Source organism: Nilaparvata lugens, chromosome X, assembly GCF_014356525.2.
Source record: "Nilaparvata lugens isolate BPH chromosome X, ASM1435652v1, whole genome shotgun sequence".
In the NCBI taxonomy this organism is placed as follows: Eukaryota; Metazoa; Arthropoda; class Insecta; order Hemiptera; family Delphacidae; genus Nilaparvata; species Nilaparvata lugens.
This window is the reverse complement of record NC_052518.1, coordinates 86,410,532-86,426,330: the sequence shown is the minus strand read 5'-3', so window position 1 is coordinate 86,426,330 and position 15,799 is coordinate 86,410,532. Positions and strand designations below refer to the sequence as shown.

Genomic DNA, 15,799 nt, shown 5'->3' with positions numbered 1-15,799 from the left:
ATTACTTATCACTTATTACCCTCATCAGCTTATTTTCCATTAGTCTGATAATAAATTTGTTATTCCAACAGTATGCGAATTCTCAATAGACTCACAGGTCCATAAGAGTGTAGTTTCAACTAATTTGCGAGATAATGTGCATAGAATATAATTATTATCGGTTACCTACCCAAAAATCAGCTAGTCTACGATGAGTTTTCAGTATTTAAAGTAGTATTTTATGAGCAGTTGTAAAATTGTATTGTTCTATAACTTGAAATATATTATTCATCCCAAATAATAAATACAAGCAAATCATGGACAATTGGGTAATTCTTACTCCATGGGAGAGTCCATTTTAATCAATTGCATAGTATTTCATTTATTAGATAGGTAAAGTGTACCTGATTGTTCACCTATTATTTAGGTAAAATAGGAAATAGCATTTTGTACAGACAATTTAAAGCTGCTCTCTTAATTTATGTCAAATTATCTTACCGTATTTTTAAATGCTGTTCAAAACTTATTATAATACAAATGAATAACTAATCATTTTACTGAGCTGCAATATTGAAGGAAATAGCCCACTATAAACTTATAAAACTAATGGATTTCATATTGTTTAATCCAATTTTTCTAGCTGCTCTTGCACTGCAGAGAATTAAATTTTGTCAACGTTCATGGAAAACCGACGGTCAGTTTATACCATGGTTCAAATCAAATCATTTATTATCACACAACATTAAAATGTTACAACAACGTCATTAATAACACAGAAAACATCAGTTTAAAAATCTATTTGTAACCAATAAATCAAGGAGATTCTTAATTTCAATATCTCAATTTCTCAAATTTAAATTGGTCTTTTTTCTTTTTAAAGGGAGACATGTGCAGGAGAGGAGAAGAGAGGCTTGACGCACGGTTCTTTGATCAGTCTAACAGCGTTGGTAATGGGTGAGTGGAATAGGCCTATCAAATATTCTTCTAAAACATTATTGTTTGAGCATTAACTCATTGACGTTCAATGATTTCCTCTTCCCATGATATAATTCATCGTGAATGCATTTGATGAATGAAATTCATATAATAGGCAAGAGTGATAAGTCATTACTACATTAATTTGAATAAATAACCAAATTTTCTTCAAAGTAATCAAGGCTTTCAATTTTCTTTGATGCTCGATGGTATCAAATCAAACAAAAAGCCTTGTTCAGTATAAGAGTGCTCTGTTAATTTCCATGTAATGGCCTACTTTATCATTATTATCATATTTAAATTTTTTCACAGCCGCTACAACTGCAGGCGGTTGGAAGAATTGCCTTACCATAGCTGTAAGCAGAATGATAAGAACTACGTCAGGGATTATGTTTTCAATCACATCTGGATATATGACAAGCTGTGCGGTACTTCAGTCTACCAGGTAATGTATTTTTCAAATGTGGCCTTTGATAATGATTGTGCGTAGTCATAGCACAGGTAATGGAAAATCCATTTGTTTCGATCAATTACAATGGATTGCTTTATTTATGTTTGTACAAGCTACTGATGAAGGGAAGTAAATGAAACCTTCTACTCCACAGGCCAATTACACAAAAATATCAAATTAAGCTTTGGCCTAGCCACTGTAAAATATATTCGTCGAAGATATGGTATTTGTTTTTATTACATGTTGACATTGTACAGCGTTTAGGCCTAAATTTTATAAAATATGATATTTTACAAATTTTTCCTATTTGTATACTATCAAGCTATCAAAATGTATGTAATGTGAAACATTTTTTACCTATCATTACTTTTTGAGATATGAGCGCCTAAAGTTTAAATTTTTGCGACAGATCATTTCAAATTCGGTAAGAGATAAATCCGTGAAATTTTTAGGATAAATTCTCCATGGAATTGTTGAATGAAACATCTTTTTTGAAAATATAACTTGAATTTTTGAGAATTCAATTTACCAAAAATAACTAAAATAAAAGTTATTCTTGGTCATTTTTAGCTGATTTCAGCTGATTGTTCCAATCATTCAACAGGTTCTGGAAGACGTTCGAATGGCTCCAAATGACTGTGCAATATCACATGACCTATCGTGGCTTCGAGGGTTTTTGGAGCACAATAGCACAGGTTTGGGAATCGACGGACGCCAGTTCTACACCCTTCTGGGAGCTCCAGATCTGTACAGATCGTCGCATAGTAATCTGTGTACGGCTTGGGCACAAATAGCTATTGATCCGCCGGTTTTTTGTCTCACCATTCTACCAACAACCAGAGGTGATTTTTTATAATGTTATAACCTTGGATAATATACAGAGTTGGTGAAATTATGGAAATGGCTTTAGTATTTTTACAAGGATAATTTGACAGTAGGTTCCATTGAGAATCCTATTTGAATTAAAAAACTACTTTTTTGTCAGTAAAAAAATATAGTCATCTCGAATCCGCTATTTTGTATCCAACTTCTTTTTTTTTAATCGGAAGGGGTCGGTCATTATGATACATGACTTCGATACTGAATTTCAAGAGAAAATGAATGGCACAACGATATCTCAATCCGTTTCAGAGCTATTCACATTGAAAGATATTAATACAAAAATGAAATAGGTAAATAATGAGAAAATTTGAAATCTAAAAAAATCGAAACTATCACATTTTACTTTTTTAAATGTCAGTAAACACTTATAGTAACATCTACTCACATTTTTATCGCTTAGAACTTTTCCTTTTGAAATTCTGTATCGAAATCATGCATCATAATGACCACCTTGACCTTCCTCTTAAAAAAATTAAGTTGGATTCAAAATAATTGATCCAAGATGGTGGACCAAAATTTTGAATCGACAGAAAATTAGTTTTTATAATTATTCGAATAGGATCGGATCCCCATGAAACCTCCAGGCGAACCAGAATGTTCTAAATTCTATTAGAGATTCAAGATATTAGATATTCTTCGATCCTAGAGATTCAATTTTTTTAATCAAAAATCTATTTTATTTGCCTCTTGAAAGCTATCGATCTTAACCTCTTCTTAATGATATTATCATAATTTTTTTATAATTTCTGCCAAACAGAAAGAGCACTGAGTACTACCAGTAGAGATTCTCAGGAAAGCAACCCGGAGCTCTTGACCAAGACGTATTTCGATAACATCTACAGGCTCCCTAAAAGCTGTGACTATGTTATCACAACTTCTGGCGACCGAGAAGAAATCTGTGTATGGGATGCAGTCAAGTGAGTTTCCATCCTGAAGCTTTTAACTTGTTATTAATTTATGTGTTTAACTGTAGACTAATTATTTTAATCAGAACTGTTTTTGTCATAATTATATAGGTTCCGGTACGCAGTGCTCCGATGAGTACTGCGGGGAGATTCAGAAGGGGGTCCATCCCCGGGAAAACTTGAGATTTTAGCCTTAAAACCATTATTTTAAAGCTATTTGATAGCATTATAATGGCTCACCTAAAGGTTAACATTTTTTTTTTTGTCTCAGGAGGTACCGGAGTTACCGGCAGGCACCATTACAAAAACTAGCACTGATTATAATAATAATCAGTGAATAATACTCACACAGCTGATCACCGCTCTGCAAGCAGATAAATATGTAGCCTACCATTTAAAGTTCCACGAAAAGAAATTCTAGAAGAAGATTTATGAAATCGAATCATCTAGGCTATTTATGTTGATTTAAAAAATAATTATAAATGATTTCAGTAACAAATAAAATATACAAGAAACTAAGTGGAAAATCCAAATTGAACTGGTTTATAGAGTCTAAGAAGGATATGCAAAAATTAAATATAGCAGAGGCAGATTTACTAATCAGAGCAGAGCTACGGAATCAGCTTAAAGTTAATGTTTTCCCAGATGAATCCAGAATTGAAACTTGGTCATTAGAAAAACGAATCGCTCAGAGAGCAAGGATGAATTGGAGGCAAAAGCGGGAGACCAACCTGAATAATAATAATAATGATGGCGTTGTTCATAATGATGCTAATGGTTAATGGTGAATTACTGTGATCCTTATTTCAGTGTACTATTTTGTTTTTCCTTACTATTATGCTTTTTAGTGATGAAGTAGATTGTTTAAAGTAATTGAATTTTCAATTTTGGCGTATACACGACAGCATAAATGATAATGCTATTTTATATTGTTGTTGATCCATTCCTTTTTCCCACTGTACAATATTTTTGTATAAAATTAATGGAATTGTTATAGTGGAAAGTTTTCAATCACTGACGAAGATCTTGTACTTGCAATCTCTCACTGACCTGTCAACAGTCAGTCTGAGTTAAGTGATGTTAGTGATTCAGTAAATTATGCAGAGTAATTAGATTTTCAATTTTGGGGTATACACAGCAGCATAATGATTATGCAATTATATTATCATGAACAGTTAAGATTCAGTCTGAGTGTACAAGTACAACATATCGAAACGGTCATCACTCTTAGTAATCAGTTATCAAGCACTTTCTACTATAAAATTTTCAAAAACTTGTTTATTACATTATGCTATTACGTTAGAATGTAAATGAAACTCTGAATGGATTTGACATTTACAACAATTATTGTGTCAAGTAAGTTCAATGTGATATCCTAGAAAACAATTTTCAATTTGGATCATACCAAATATTTGTTCATTCATTATAAATAGCCTTTTTCGCGTTTAGAGTAAATGCTTAGTTGGGGTGTTCATGTTTTAAAAGTTATCAATAGCTTTTTGTGCAATTTAATTTAATTCAATCTGGCAACATTACAAGCAAGGCATTCACCAATTGTTGACTGTCAGTAGACCGGGTTGTAAGGCCGATCTGCAAAGTAGTGGACTGTGAAAGTGTATAGATGAGATCTATATCTGATCTAGGCACTGACAGCTTTTCATTATTTGCTATGAGCGGATTTACAAACCTTGAATGTGTAGATCCGAAAAAATACCTCTGGTTTACTGTGCGTCTGAGCACAAGTAAAACGCACAAAAGTAGTGCAATAATGATGACTAATAATTAAAGAATAATAGATAATAAGTTTCTTATTATCCGTATGTAATGCTGATATTTGAATGTAACTATTGGAATGCTTAAAATTAATGTAGTTGTAATGAAAATAAAAAGAATTAGTAATGCACTCAAGTAGTTTATTGTACCTAGACTTTTTGCTAGTACGTTTAAGAATACTGATACAATGTTTCAAAACGATGTTACCTCTGTGAGCGCAAAAGATTGAGTAAAATACAAAGATAAGTTGGGATATCAATGTTAATGTTGAAATACACAAAAGAGTATATTGATGCTGAAACTAATAATAGAACAATAATGACAATGAGTACAAAATTTAGCAATGTTTAAAAATGAATACTTGAAAAAGATCTTAAAGGTAAGAAAAAACAGAAATTATATGAATATGAACAATTACCTAATTTCACAACAAATGAAAACTAGGAATTCAGTTTAGGTAGAATCCAATCGTACCTGAAGCTTTCAAGCTGTTGACTATGTAACACTGAAAGAGGACAAATATAGCAACTTGGCTATAATGTAAGCGGAAGGAGCAGAAAGTCTGTCCAGAACTGAAGGTTCGATTAATAATTAAAAATAGAAAAGGTTGAAAAATTACCAAATACAATATTGAAAGGAGACAAAGCTCAGCATATTGTATTACATAAGCGGGCTGGGAAATGACAGCTTAACGCATGTCAAGTTACATGGGGAATATTACTATATGTAGAACACATAAGTAATAATAATAATAGAAGATAAAAAATTGAATGATTGATCGTATTTAAATAGTTATTATTTAGGAATAAAAGTTAATCAGGAACAAAATTGATGGGATGAAGACTACCAGTAAACACAGTGCCTCTGAGAGGGTAAGTACAAAAATGTGAATAATAGAATAAGACTTCCCTGAATAATTAATGATGTGTTGCCAAAGTGATAGGCCTACGGTGACTCAAAATCCGAGGATGGAACTTGACTCCTGTCAAGTACATTGTAGTTGCAGACAGCTGCTGGGCTAATAGAAGTTGAACGATGAAGATATCTTGGTTATATCCTGATAAACGATGACCGATGCGGAAGAGAACTTGATTTGAGTACGTTGAGATATTGAAAGTTGAGATTGTTCCAATATTAAAATTGATAATGAATATAACGACGAATGAGCACTTCACAAATTGAATGAGTTTCACTGGTTGAATGTTAATTGGAAAAAAGGTTCCACCATGAGTTACGTAGAATAAATGTTTGAGGTTATGTCCTAAAGTTGATGTAATTGCAGTGAATAAATATTTGAAAAAGGAGATAAAATGTTCTTGACGAATGAAATCACTGGCATCAGTAAGAATTGAGATTGACAAAGTTCGACTAAATAACTGAAGAGTAGCTAAGACTGAGTAGCTAAAAATGAGTAGCGGTTGACAATGAAAGGCAAACTGCACTTGCGCAAATTTCCTGAGTTGAAATATTGAATAAGGTAAGCTGCACTTGCACAAGACTTCCCAAGTTGAAAAATGTATCTCCTATGAGCATACAAGATGAATGAATGTAACCGCTAAAAAGTGTGTACTGATGCTCAGTAAAATTGAAGTGATAAATAATAAATCAAAAGTTCATATTGAGGATTGTTGAAAGTTCATGTGGAATTCATGTTGAAATTACTTACAGTTCATAATAATAATGTGATGAATAATTGAAAAACGTTGTACGCAGAAAGCATGGCGTGAATTGCAAAAAAGGACGCTTAGTAGAAAAGTCCCGAAAGGTAAGTTAAATTCATAGAAAATATGGTTGAAAAACGTTCACTGATGAAAAATGCGTTGAATGGTTCTTGAATAAGCACACAAACTAGGACATAATGAATGATGAAAATGGATAAAGTTTTCCAAAGATGGACGCGTTAAATTGAGATGTTACATCGTATGACTGTACAAAAGAAGTGACCCTTCTTGCTTGCTGGTTGACGAAACAGGAACTGCCCAAAAAGCGGAAACATGACGTCCACGGCAGTCATGAGCACAAACTCTACGAATGAAGTGAACATATAAAATCGATATTAAGCGAACTGAAGGTGTTGAGGTTGAAGTGACTGTTGAAGTATACCAAAGGAGGTTCAAAAACAATGAAAATACAATTCAAAATACTTATAGACGAATATTAAACTAGAAAACATTGAAAGAAGCAGACGACAACTAGCGCTACTATCGATCAAGCGATCAATGAAACTGTGACGTCAGAGATCGCATGACACATGAGAAAGTTGTCAGCGGACTGTAGCAGCGGTAGATTCAAATGCTACAAAAAAAAGATGGACGACCAAAAGACTGGCTAAAACATGAGACGAAATCTAACATAAAGCTCCCCCCTCGATGCAGGAACAAGTCTTGTCAACCAAGACGTAGCGAGTGCAAAAAAAATGATGAGTACGAAAAATACATATATGTTAGATGAGTCGAATAGAAATACACGAGCAATACGAATAATAGGTGGATAACATGATGAATAAATGCTAATACAAAAAGGACAAGTAGTGAAAGACTACCAAAATTAATCATCTTCAAGTGCTGGAAGCGGAGCGAGACTAGAGATTGCTCTCTTGAACCTACCATGTGCAGTCTGCACTGTAACAACACGAACTTTTCCATCGGCACCTGGATGGGTTTCAATGATGCGAGCTAACTTCCATGTGGAAGGAGCAGAATTGAGATCTTTCAGAAGAACCATGGTGTCAACTGTGAGATTGTCCGATTCAGTAAGCCATTTGTGCTTGCGTTGAAGTGTGACTAAGTACTCCTTAGACCATCTGTCCCAAAGTTCTTGAGTGATTTTTTGAAGAAGTTTCCAACGACACCTGTTATCGACATGGGTGGTGGGCGGGCAATGGAAAGGCAACGCAGTCAATGGACGACCAACTAAGAAGTGACCTGGCGAGAGATACTGAAGATCTTGAGGGTCCTCTGTAAGAGGTACGAGTGGACGAGAGTTAAGGATAGCTTCAATTTGAGCTGCGAATGTAGTCATATCTTCAAAATTAAGAATATGATTGAATGTGACGACTTTGAAAATTTTCTTGAAGTTCTTGACAGCATTCTCCCATAGACCTCCAAAAGATGGGGCGCGAGGTGGAATGAAGTGCCACTTGATATTGAGAACCGACGTGTAGTTATGAATATCTTGTTGAGTTTTAGATGACTCAAAAAACTGATGTAGATCTTGTAGTTCATTGTTTGCACCTACAAACGTGGTTGCATTGTCCGAAAATATGGAGTGTGGAATACCACGACGTGATGAGAAGCGAATGAGTGCCGCAATAAAGGCTTTCGTTGTCAACTCTGAGACGACTTCTACGTGTACTGCTTTCGTGACCATGCAGACGAAGATAGCTAAATAAGCTTTTGAATATGTGCGTGATTTCTTGGAACCAACAAGTAATGAAAACGGTCCAGCATAATCTATGCCAGAGTTATAGAATGGAAAATCAGACTGTATTCTGACAGGAGGAAGTTGTCCCATGATTTGTTCCGAACGAAATTTGGCGAAGCGAAAACATAAATGGCAGGATTTCAAAACTGATTTGACTGTACGACGAGTAGATAGTATCCAATAACGCTGACGTAATGAAGTCATGGTGCTCTGAACTCCATCATGAGAAAGACGTCGATGATATGACATGATGAGCGCACGAGTGAAACGATGCTTAGAAGGCAAGATGATTTGATGTTTGTAGTCGTACGGCAAGTCCGATTGACTCAATCTGCCGCCAACTCTCAATAATGAGTCATTGTCAATGAATGGCGATAGCGCTTTCAAGGAACTAGACGGAAGCAATTCTCTGCCTTGATGGAGAAGACGAATCTCTTCTGAGAATGCTTCTGCTTGAACCGTGCGGATGATCGCAATTTCTGCTTCTTGAATTTCTTCTACTGTGAGTAGACCACATCTGCGCTGATCAGGATGATGACGTCGAGTGATGTTATGGATGAAACGACGAACGTATGCTGTTGAACGGGTGATGCGATGATAATCAGACAATTTATGAATGATATTGTTCAACACTGAAGTTGTGACTCTAGTGGCATGTGATGATATAGGACGGATGATTGCAACATTACAGGAGATGTCATTCCATGTAGCTTCTTGCTTGGACAACCAAGACGGGCCGTTCCACCAAAGTGAACTGTTGATGAGTGTTGTTGGAGTGCAGCCTCTCGAAATTAGGTCAGCAGGATTATGTTTCGTAGTGACATGTTTCCATGTAAAATCTGCTGTAAGATTCTGAATCGTAGAGACGCGAACCGAAACAAAGATATCTGCTCTGTTTGGCAAGGCCTTGAGCCAATCGCACACAACCTTGGAATCAGTCCACAAGATTACCCTGGAAAATTTGAGCTTGGAAGCACGAATTGTTTTCACAACTAATTTCGATGACAAATATGCTGCTTGGAGTTCCAAACGAGGAATTGTGAGCAATGGTTTTATGGACGCTACCTTGGACTTTGACGTAAGCAATCTAACTTGAACCCCGTCCGATGATGAGCTGCGAACATAAAGACAAGCACCAAATGCTGTTGCGCTGGCATCAGAAAATGCATGCAGTTCCAAATCGACCTCTGAAGAGGGTGGCAAAACACAACGTGGAATAGAAACATTCGCAATGTTTGGTAAATCATGAAGTATGGATAACCATTCTGTGAGAAGCTCAGATGGTAGCTTTTGGTCCCAATCAAGTTTATGGAGCCAAAGCTTTTGAAATAACAATTTGGGACGAATGACAATGGGTGAGATGAGTCCAAGCGGATCAAATATGCTAGAAATGCATGACAATAATTGACGTTTAGTGAAAGATGTTTGATGAACAACTTTTGAAATGTTGGATGAAATAGTGAGTTGATCAGCCGTAGAATTCCAAATGAGACCAAGTGCCTTAACAACACTGTCGTTTGAATCAGATAATGGTCGTGATGTAGCTGTCTCGATGAGATGAGCTGGGATCGTTGAAAGTAATTCTGACGAATTAGACAACCACTTCCTGAGTTCAAAATTTCCTTTATTAAGTGTAGTAAGCAATTGATGAGCCAACTCTATGGCTGATGAGAGTGAAGATGAACCACTGATAAGATCATCCACGTAAAAATCTTCCTTAATGGCTTGATGAACTGCTGATTGCAGTGAACATTCAACATCTGCTAAGTGATTGAGTGTGCGTGTAGCAAGGTATGGAGCTGAGGATGTGCCGTAAGTGACAGTATTCAAGTGATACTCTTGAATAGGTTGATTCTGATCAGATCTCCAAAAGATGCGTTGAAAATTTCTGTCATTTGGATGAACAAGAATCTGGCGGTACATTTTCGCTATATCAGCAATGAATGCGATACGATGCATACGAAATCTGAGCACTGTGTCAAACAACTCAGGCTGCACTGTTGGACCAATGTGAAGAACATCATTGAGTGATAATCCTGAAGTGGACTTCGCTGAAGCATCAAACACAACTCGAAGTTTGGTAGTCGTGGAATCTGGCTTGAAAACTGGATGATGAGGAATGTGATAATATGGATCATATGGAGATGAAGGTGGTGCAAGAGACATGTGACCTAAATCAATATATTCATCCATGAATTGTATATATTGTTTCTTGAGTTCAGGATGAGTATCAAGACGTTTCTCCAGCGAGTGAAAGCGAGTCAATGCTTGTCTGAAGGATTGACCTAACGAATGAAATGAATCCTTTTTCGGCAAGGCTACAGAAAATCTGCCATCATCTTGACGTTGAACATTCTCAATGTAGTGCTGCTCAATTTGTGCGTGTTCTGCTGGCGTGCTGGATTCAGTATCAATTTCTTCAATTCGCCAAAATTTTTCCAATTGCTTAGAGATGTCTGCGTTGGACACATGTTCAATGCTAGAAACGAAATTGGAAATGTGTTGATGGGTGACAGATGATTTATAAGCAGGAATGGAGCCCCAGACTATCCAACCTAACTTGGTATTCTGAAGAATACAGCTTTCGGACAGGCGAATTTGACCAGGTAAATGAAGCATGGCGTAGACATCAACGTTTAAGAGTATATCCACTCCTGAAATTCTGAAGAAGGTAGGATCGGCTAAAACAACATTGGGGGGAATATTGAAATCTGAAAAATTAAGTCCAGATGGTGGAACACTAGGAACAATTTTCTCTGTGACAATGCAATCAATGTGAGTTGACCAAGTTCGGTCAGGTGAGTGAATACTCAAAGATGACAAATTCAATAAGGTAGCATTACTGCCAGACACAGTGTGAACTGTGCTGCCAGTACAAATAGTGGGTAATTGAAGTTGAGTAGCTAATTGACGTGAAATAAAACAGCTGTCAGAGCCACTGTCGAGGAGTGCGCGGCAAATTACAGCTTGACCACTCTTGTCAAAGACAATCAGCTGGGCTGTAGGCATGATGCAAGTGCGTCTGCTATCAATGGATTTGATTTGTGGTGCGCTGTGGGCATAGCTGACTGTCTGATTGTGAGATTCAACCACATTTGTGGCAGGCTGCAAACTGGATTGAGATGAATCAAATTGACGACTTCCCTCAGAATTTGATGACTGAGGTCTAGAGGGAATTGAATTGACAACAACACTAGAAGTCGGCAACTGCTGGACAAGGCTAGTTGATATTTGCGGCGCAGGTGAAACCATGTGTGTCATTGGCACTGCTGAATTGGAGTTCATTGATGTTGGATGCACTGATGACATTTGCGATGGCTGGTTGTATTGATTATCATACCTTAATTGTTGTTGTGACTGATGAGGTATGTTATACTCACAGTACGGCATGCTCTGCGACAGATTTTTCACTGGATTGCGCGCATGGTTCGATGTTGTGACATAGTTGGACCTCTTAGGGACAGGACTTGACCCATGAAGTAGCGTGTGATGTCGTAAATTGCACGTCTTGCAGGAACCTTGACATTGGTGAGCTCGATCCCATGGCCGAATACAGTTGACACACAAGGATTTTTTCAATACAGCAGAGGTTCGCTCTGAAGTTGGAATTTTGAGAAGTTGATTACAATTGAAAATGTTGTGAGAGCCATTGCGACAAAAATAACACTCAGAAGTTGATGCTCTGTTGAAAACATTTGGTGAATTTGAAGTGTTGAAATTCATGATATTGGCTTTGGGCTGTGATGGTTGTCGACTGGTGCTAGGCTGGTTATTAGCCGGCGTATTGCGTTGCACTGATGTGTTGTTGAATGAGCTCGACATTGCTTGTGCGATTTTATGTTGCGACTCTAAAAAGTCCCAAAGGCAATCAATGGTAAGTTGAGATTTGGTAGAACAAAATCTCTCCCAATCTCTAATCGTAGCATTGTCAAATCGTGACACAGTGAGAAAAATAAAAATGAGATCTTTCACACTGATATTGAGCGCAAGGGCTTCAAGAGCAGAGATATTTGTCTTTTGATTGTCAATAAATAATCTCCACGATTGGGATGATCTACAGTCAAGTTTAGGAGGGTTGAGTATGGCTGAAATATGAGTTTCGGCAATCAATAATGAATTATCGTAACGTTGAGTCAAGAGTTCCCAGGCTAACTCAAAATCTCCAGAAGGAGAATTAGAAATTCTATTAAGTGCTTCTCCAGAAAGGACTTGACGCAGGTAATGAAATTTCAATGTATTATCAAGGTTACGGTTATTGATAACAAGACTTGTAAAGGTCGATTTGAAATTGAGCCAAGCGCTGAGACTACCGTCAAATTTTGGCAATGGAATGTCCGGTAGACGAGCGCTCACCATGTGAGGAGAATCAACGTGATTTGAGTGAGATGGGGAGCTGACTTCACTTACTCTTTTAGTTTTCAATTCATATTCATATATGGCATTGGAGAGTACAGAATTGACAGTACCAAAATTCTGGCGAATTTGGTGACACAATTCAATGTCAACAGGCAAACCTTTGTTGGAAAAATTTTCAGTAGTACTATGAAAATTTTTCTTAAGCATTAACATCTCTTGTTTGAGATCTTCAGCAAAAAAATAGTCATTACGATTTTGAATTTCTTTGATAACACCATCTTGAATTAATCGAATCAATTGCTGATTGATAGTGTCAAGATTGTTAGGAATGGTGGGAGACGGACATTGTCTGACCTCACCTTGAGAAACTTCACCTTCAAGGGTGACGAGCGAGTCGTTTGGATTCTCCATACTGAATTGTACAAAATATATAGACTTGAAAAAATTAATTAATATTTGAGTAATATAAGAATAGATATATGAATATAATGTTGAATGGACGTAATAAAACGATGTAACACAATAACTAGCGCAATAAGTACACAATGGTTGATTATAGAAATTGTCAATGAAACTAATCGGTTGATTGTTTGAAATAAATGAATGTCGTCAATGGTTTGTTGACTAATTGCGTAAAAATTAATGATAATTGCACAATGAAAATTGCTTGTCACGATAGCACCAAATGCGTGGTAAGTATTAATATTTGCATGAATTCAATGCATTTAAAAATATTAAGTAAATTGATGAATAGATAAGTCTCTTGAAATAGCAAGAATTGATTAGTAATCCTAAAAAATTTATGACGCTCACAGAGAAAAGATATTACAAAAGGTATGTCGGTAAAATGAATTTACAGAGTTGATAAATGGTTCGGTCTTACAAATTGAATAGCCAGCGACTGATTCGGTCCCCAGATGAGTTGCCTTTAGACTTGGCAAGATGCGAGGTGCAGCAGTGTTCTGAATGCTTCTGTGCTTGGAATCGGCTCTCGCTCAGGTCTGGGTCCACGAACAGTTTACAGGTTGGCTGGTTCACTGCGCCGATACAACGTAGTGTACCTTTCTGGCCACAGTGCTGGTTCACCCTTCGATAACTGAAATATATACGAGTATTATCAGAATGATGTAAGACTAATGTATGCTAGAATGCAGTTGATAAACATGGACGATGACTGCTCTACCTGTATTGGGTATATTCAACTAACTACAGAGGACTTAAAAAGAATTAAGGTACCCAAAAAGAAACTTGAAAATAGCAATCCAATAAAATAGTTACGAATCACCACAGGATGCCAGACGATCCGTGCCCGTACGAGGACCAAGAAATAATTCGGCCCGGAGTTACCAAGAAATAATGTTGACTGTCAGTAGACCGGGTTGTAAGGCCGATCTGCAAAGTAGTGGACTGTGAAAGTGTATAGATGAGATCTATATCTGATCTAGGCACTGACAGCTTTTCATTATTTGCTATGAGCGGATTTACAAACCTTGAATGTGTAGATCCGAAAAAATACCTCTGGTTTACTGTGCGTCTGAGCACAAGTAAAACGCACAAAAGTAGTGCAATAATGATGACTAATAATTAAAGAATAATAGATAATAAGTTTCTTATTATCCGTATGTAATGCTGATATTTGAATGTAACTATTGGAATGCTTAAAATTAATGTAGTTGAAATGAAAATAAAAAGAATTAGTAATGCACTCAAGTAGTTTATTGTACCTAGACTTTTTGCTAGTACGTTTAAGAATACTGATACAATGTTTCAAAACGATGTTACCTCTGTGAGCGCAAAAGATTGAGTAAAATACAAAGATAAGTTGGGATATCAATGTTAATGTTGAAATACACAAAAGAGTATATTGATGCTGAAACTAATAATAGAACAATAATGACAATGAGTACAAAATTTAGCAATGTTTAAAAATGAATACTTGAAAAAGATCTTAAAGGTAAGAAAAAACAGAAATTATATGAATATGAACAATTACCTAATTTCACAACAAATGAAAACTAGGAATTCAGTTTAGGTAGAATCCAATCGTACCTGAAGCTTTCAAGCTGTTGACTATGTAACACTGAAAGAGGACAAATATAGCAACTTGGCTATAATGTAAGCGGAAGGAGCAGAAAGTCTGTCCAGAACTGAAGGTTCGATTAATAATTAAAAATAGAAAAGGTTGAAAAATTACCAAATACAATATTGAAAGGAGACAAAGCTCAGCATATTGTATTACATAAGCGGGCTGGGAAATGACAGCTTAACGCATGTCAAGTTACATGGGGAATATTACTATATGTAGAACACATAAGTAATAATAATAATAGAAGATAAAAAATTGAATGATTGATCGTATTTAAATAGTTATTATTTAGGAATAAAAGTTAATCAGGAACAAAATTGATGGGATGAAGACTACCAGTAAACACAGTGCCTCTGAGAGGGTAAGTACAAAAATGTGAATAATAGAATAAGACTTCCCTGAATAATTAATGATGTGTTGCCAAAGTGATAGGCCTACGGTGACTCAAAATCCGAGGATGGAACTTGACTCCTGTCAAGTACATTGTAGTTGCAGACAGCTGCTGGGCTAATAGAAGTTGAACGATGAAGATATCTTGGTTATATCCTGATAAACGATGACCGATGCGGAAGAGAACTTGATTTGAGTACGTTGAGATATTGAAAGTTGAGATTGTTCCAATATTAAAATTGATAATGAATATAACGACGAATGAGCACTTCACAAATTGAATGAGTTTCACTGGTTGAATGTTAATTGGAAAAAAGGTTCCACCATGAGTTACGTAGAATAAATGTTTGAGGTTATGTCCTAAAGTTGATGTAATTGCAGTGAATAAATATTTGAAAAAGGAGATAAAATGTTCTTGACGAATGAAATCACTGGCATCAGTAAGAATTGAGATTGACAAAGTTCGACTAAATAACTGAAGAGTAGCTAAGACTGAGTAGCTAAAAATGAGTAGCGGTTGACAATGAAAGGCAAACTGCACTTGCGCAAATTTCCTGAGTTGAAATATTGAATAAGGTA

At 36.2% G+C, this 15,799-nt stretch overlaps 1 protein-coding gene across 4 annotated transcripts in view; it reads left to right on the top strand.

Annotated features, from left to right (window-relative positions):
* Window positions 1–15,799, top strand: part of LOC111055416 (NACHT and WD repeat domain-containing protein 2) — a 281,193-nt gene that overhangs the window by 234,770 nt on the left and 30,624 nt on the right. For all 4 annotated transcript variants that reach the window (XR_005573081.1, XM_039441803.1, XM_022342621.2 and 1 more), the window contains exons 16-19: window positions 860–933; window positions 1,267–1,399; window positions 2,010–2,247; window positions 3,045–3,204. Coding sequence is in view for 3 of the 4 variants with exons in the window: in XM_039441803.1 (XP_039297737.1) it covers window positions 860–933; window positions 1,267–1,399; window positions 2,010–2,247; window positions 3,045–3,204 (605 nt within the window). In the remaining variant the exon portion in view is untranslated. The remainder of the gene's footprint in view (window positions 1–859; window positions 934–1,266; window positions 1,400–2,009; window positions 2,248–3,044; window positions 3,205–15,799) is intronic.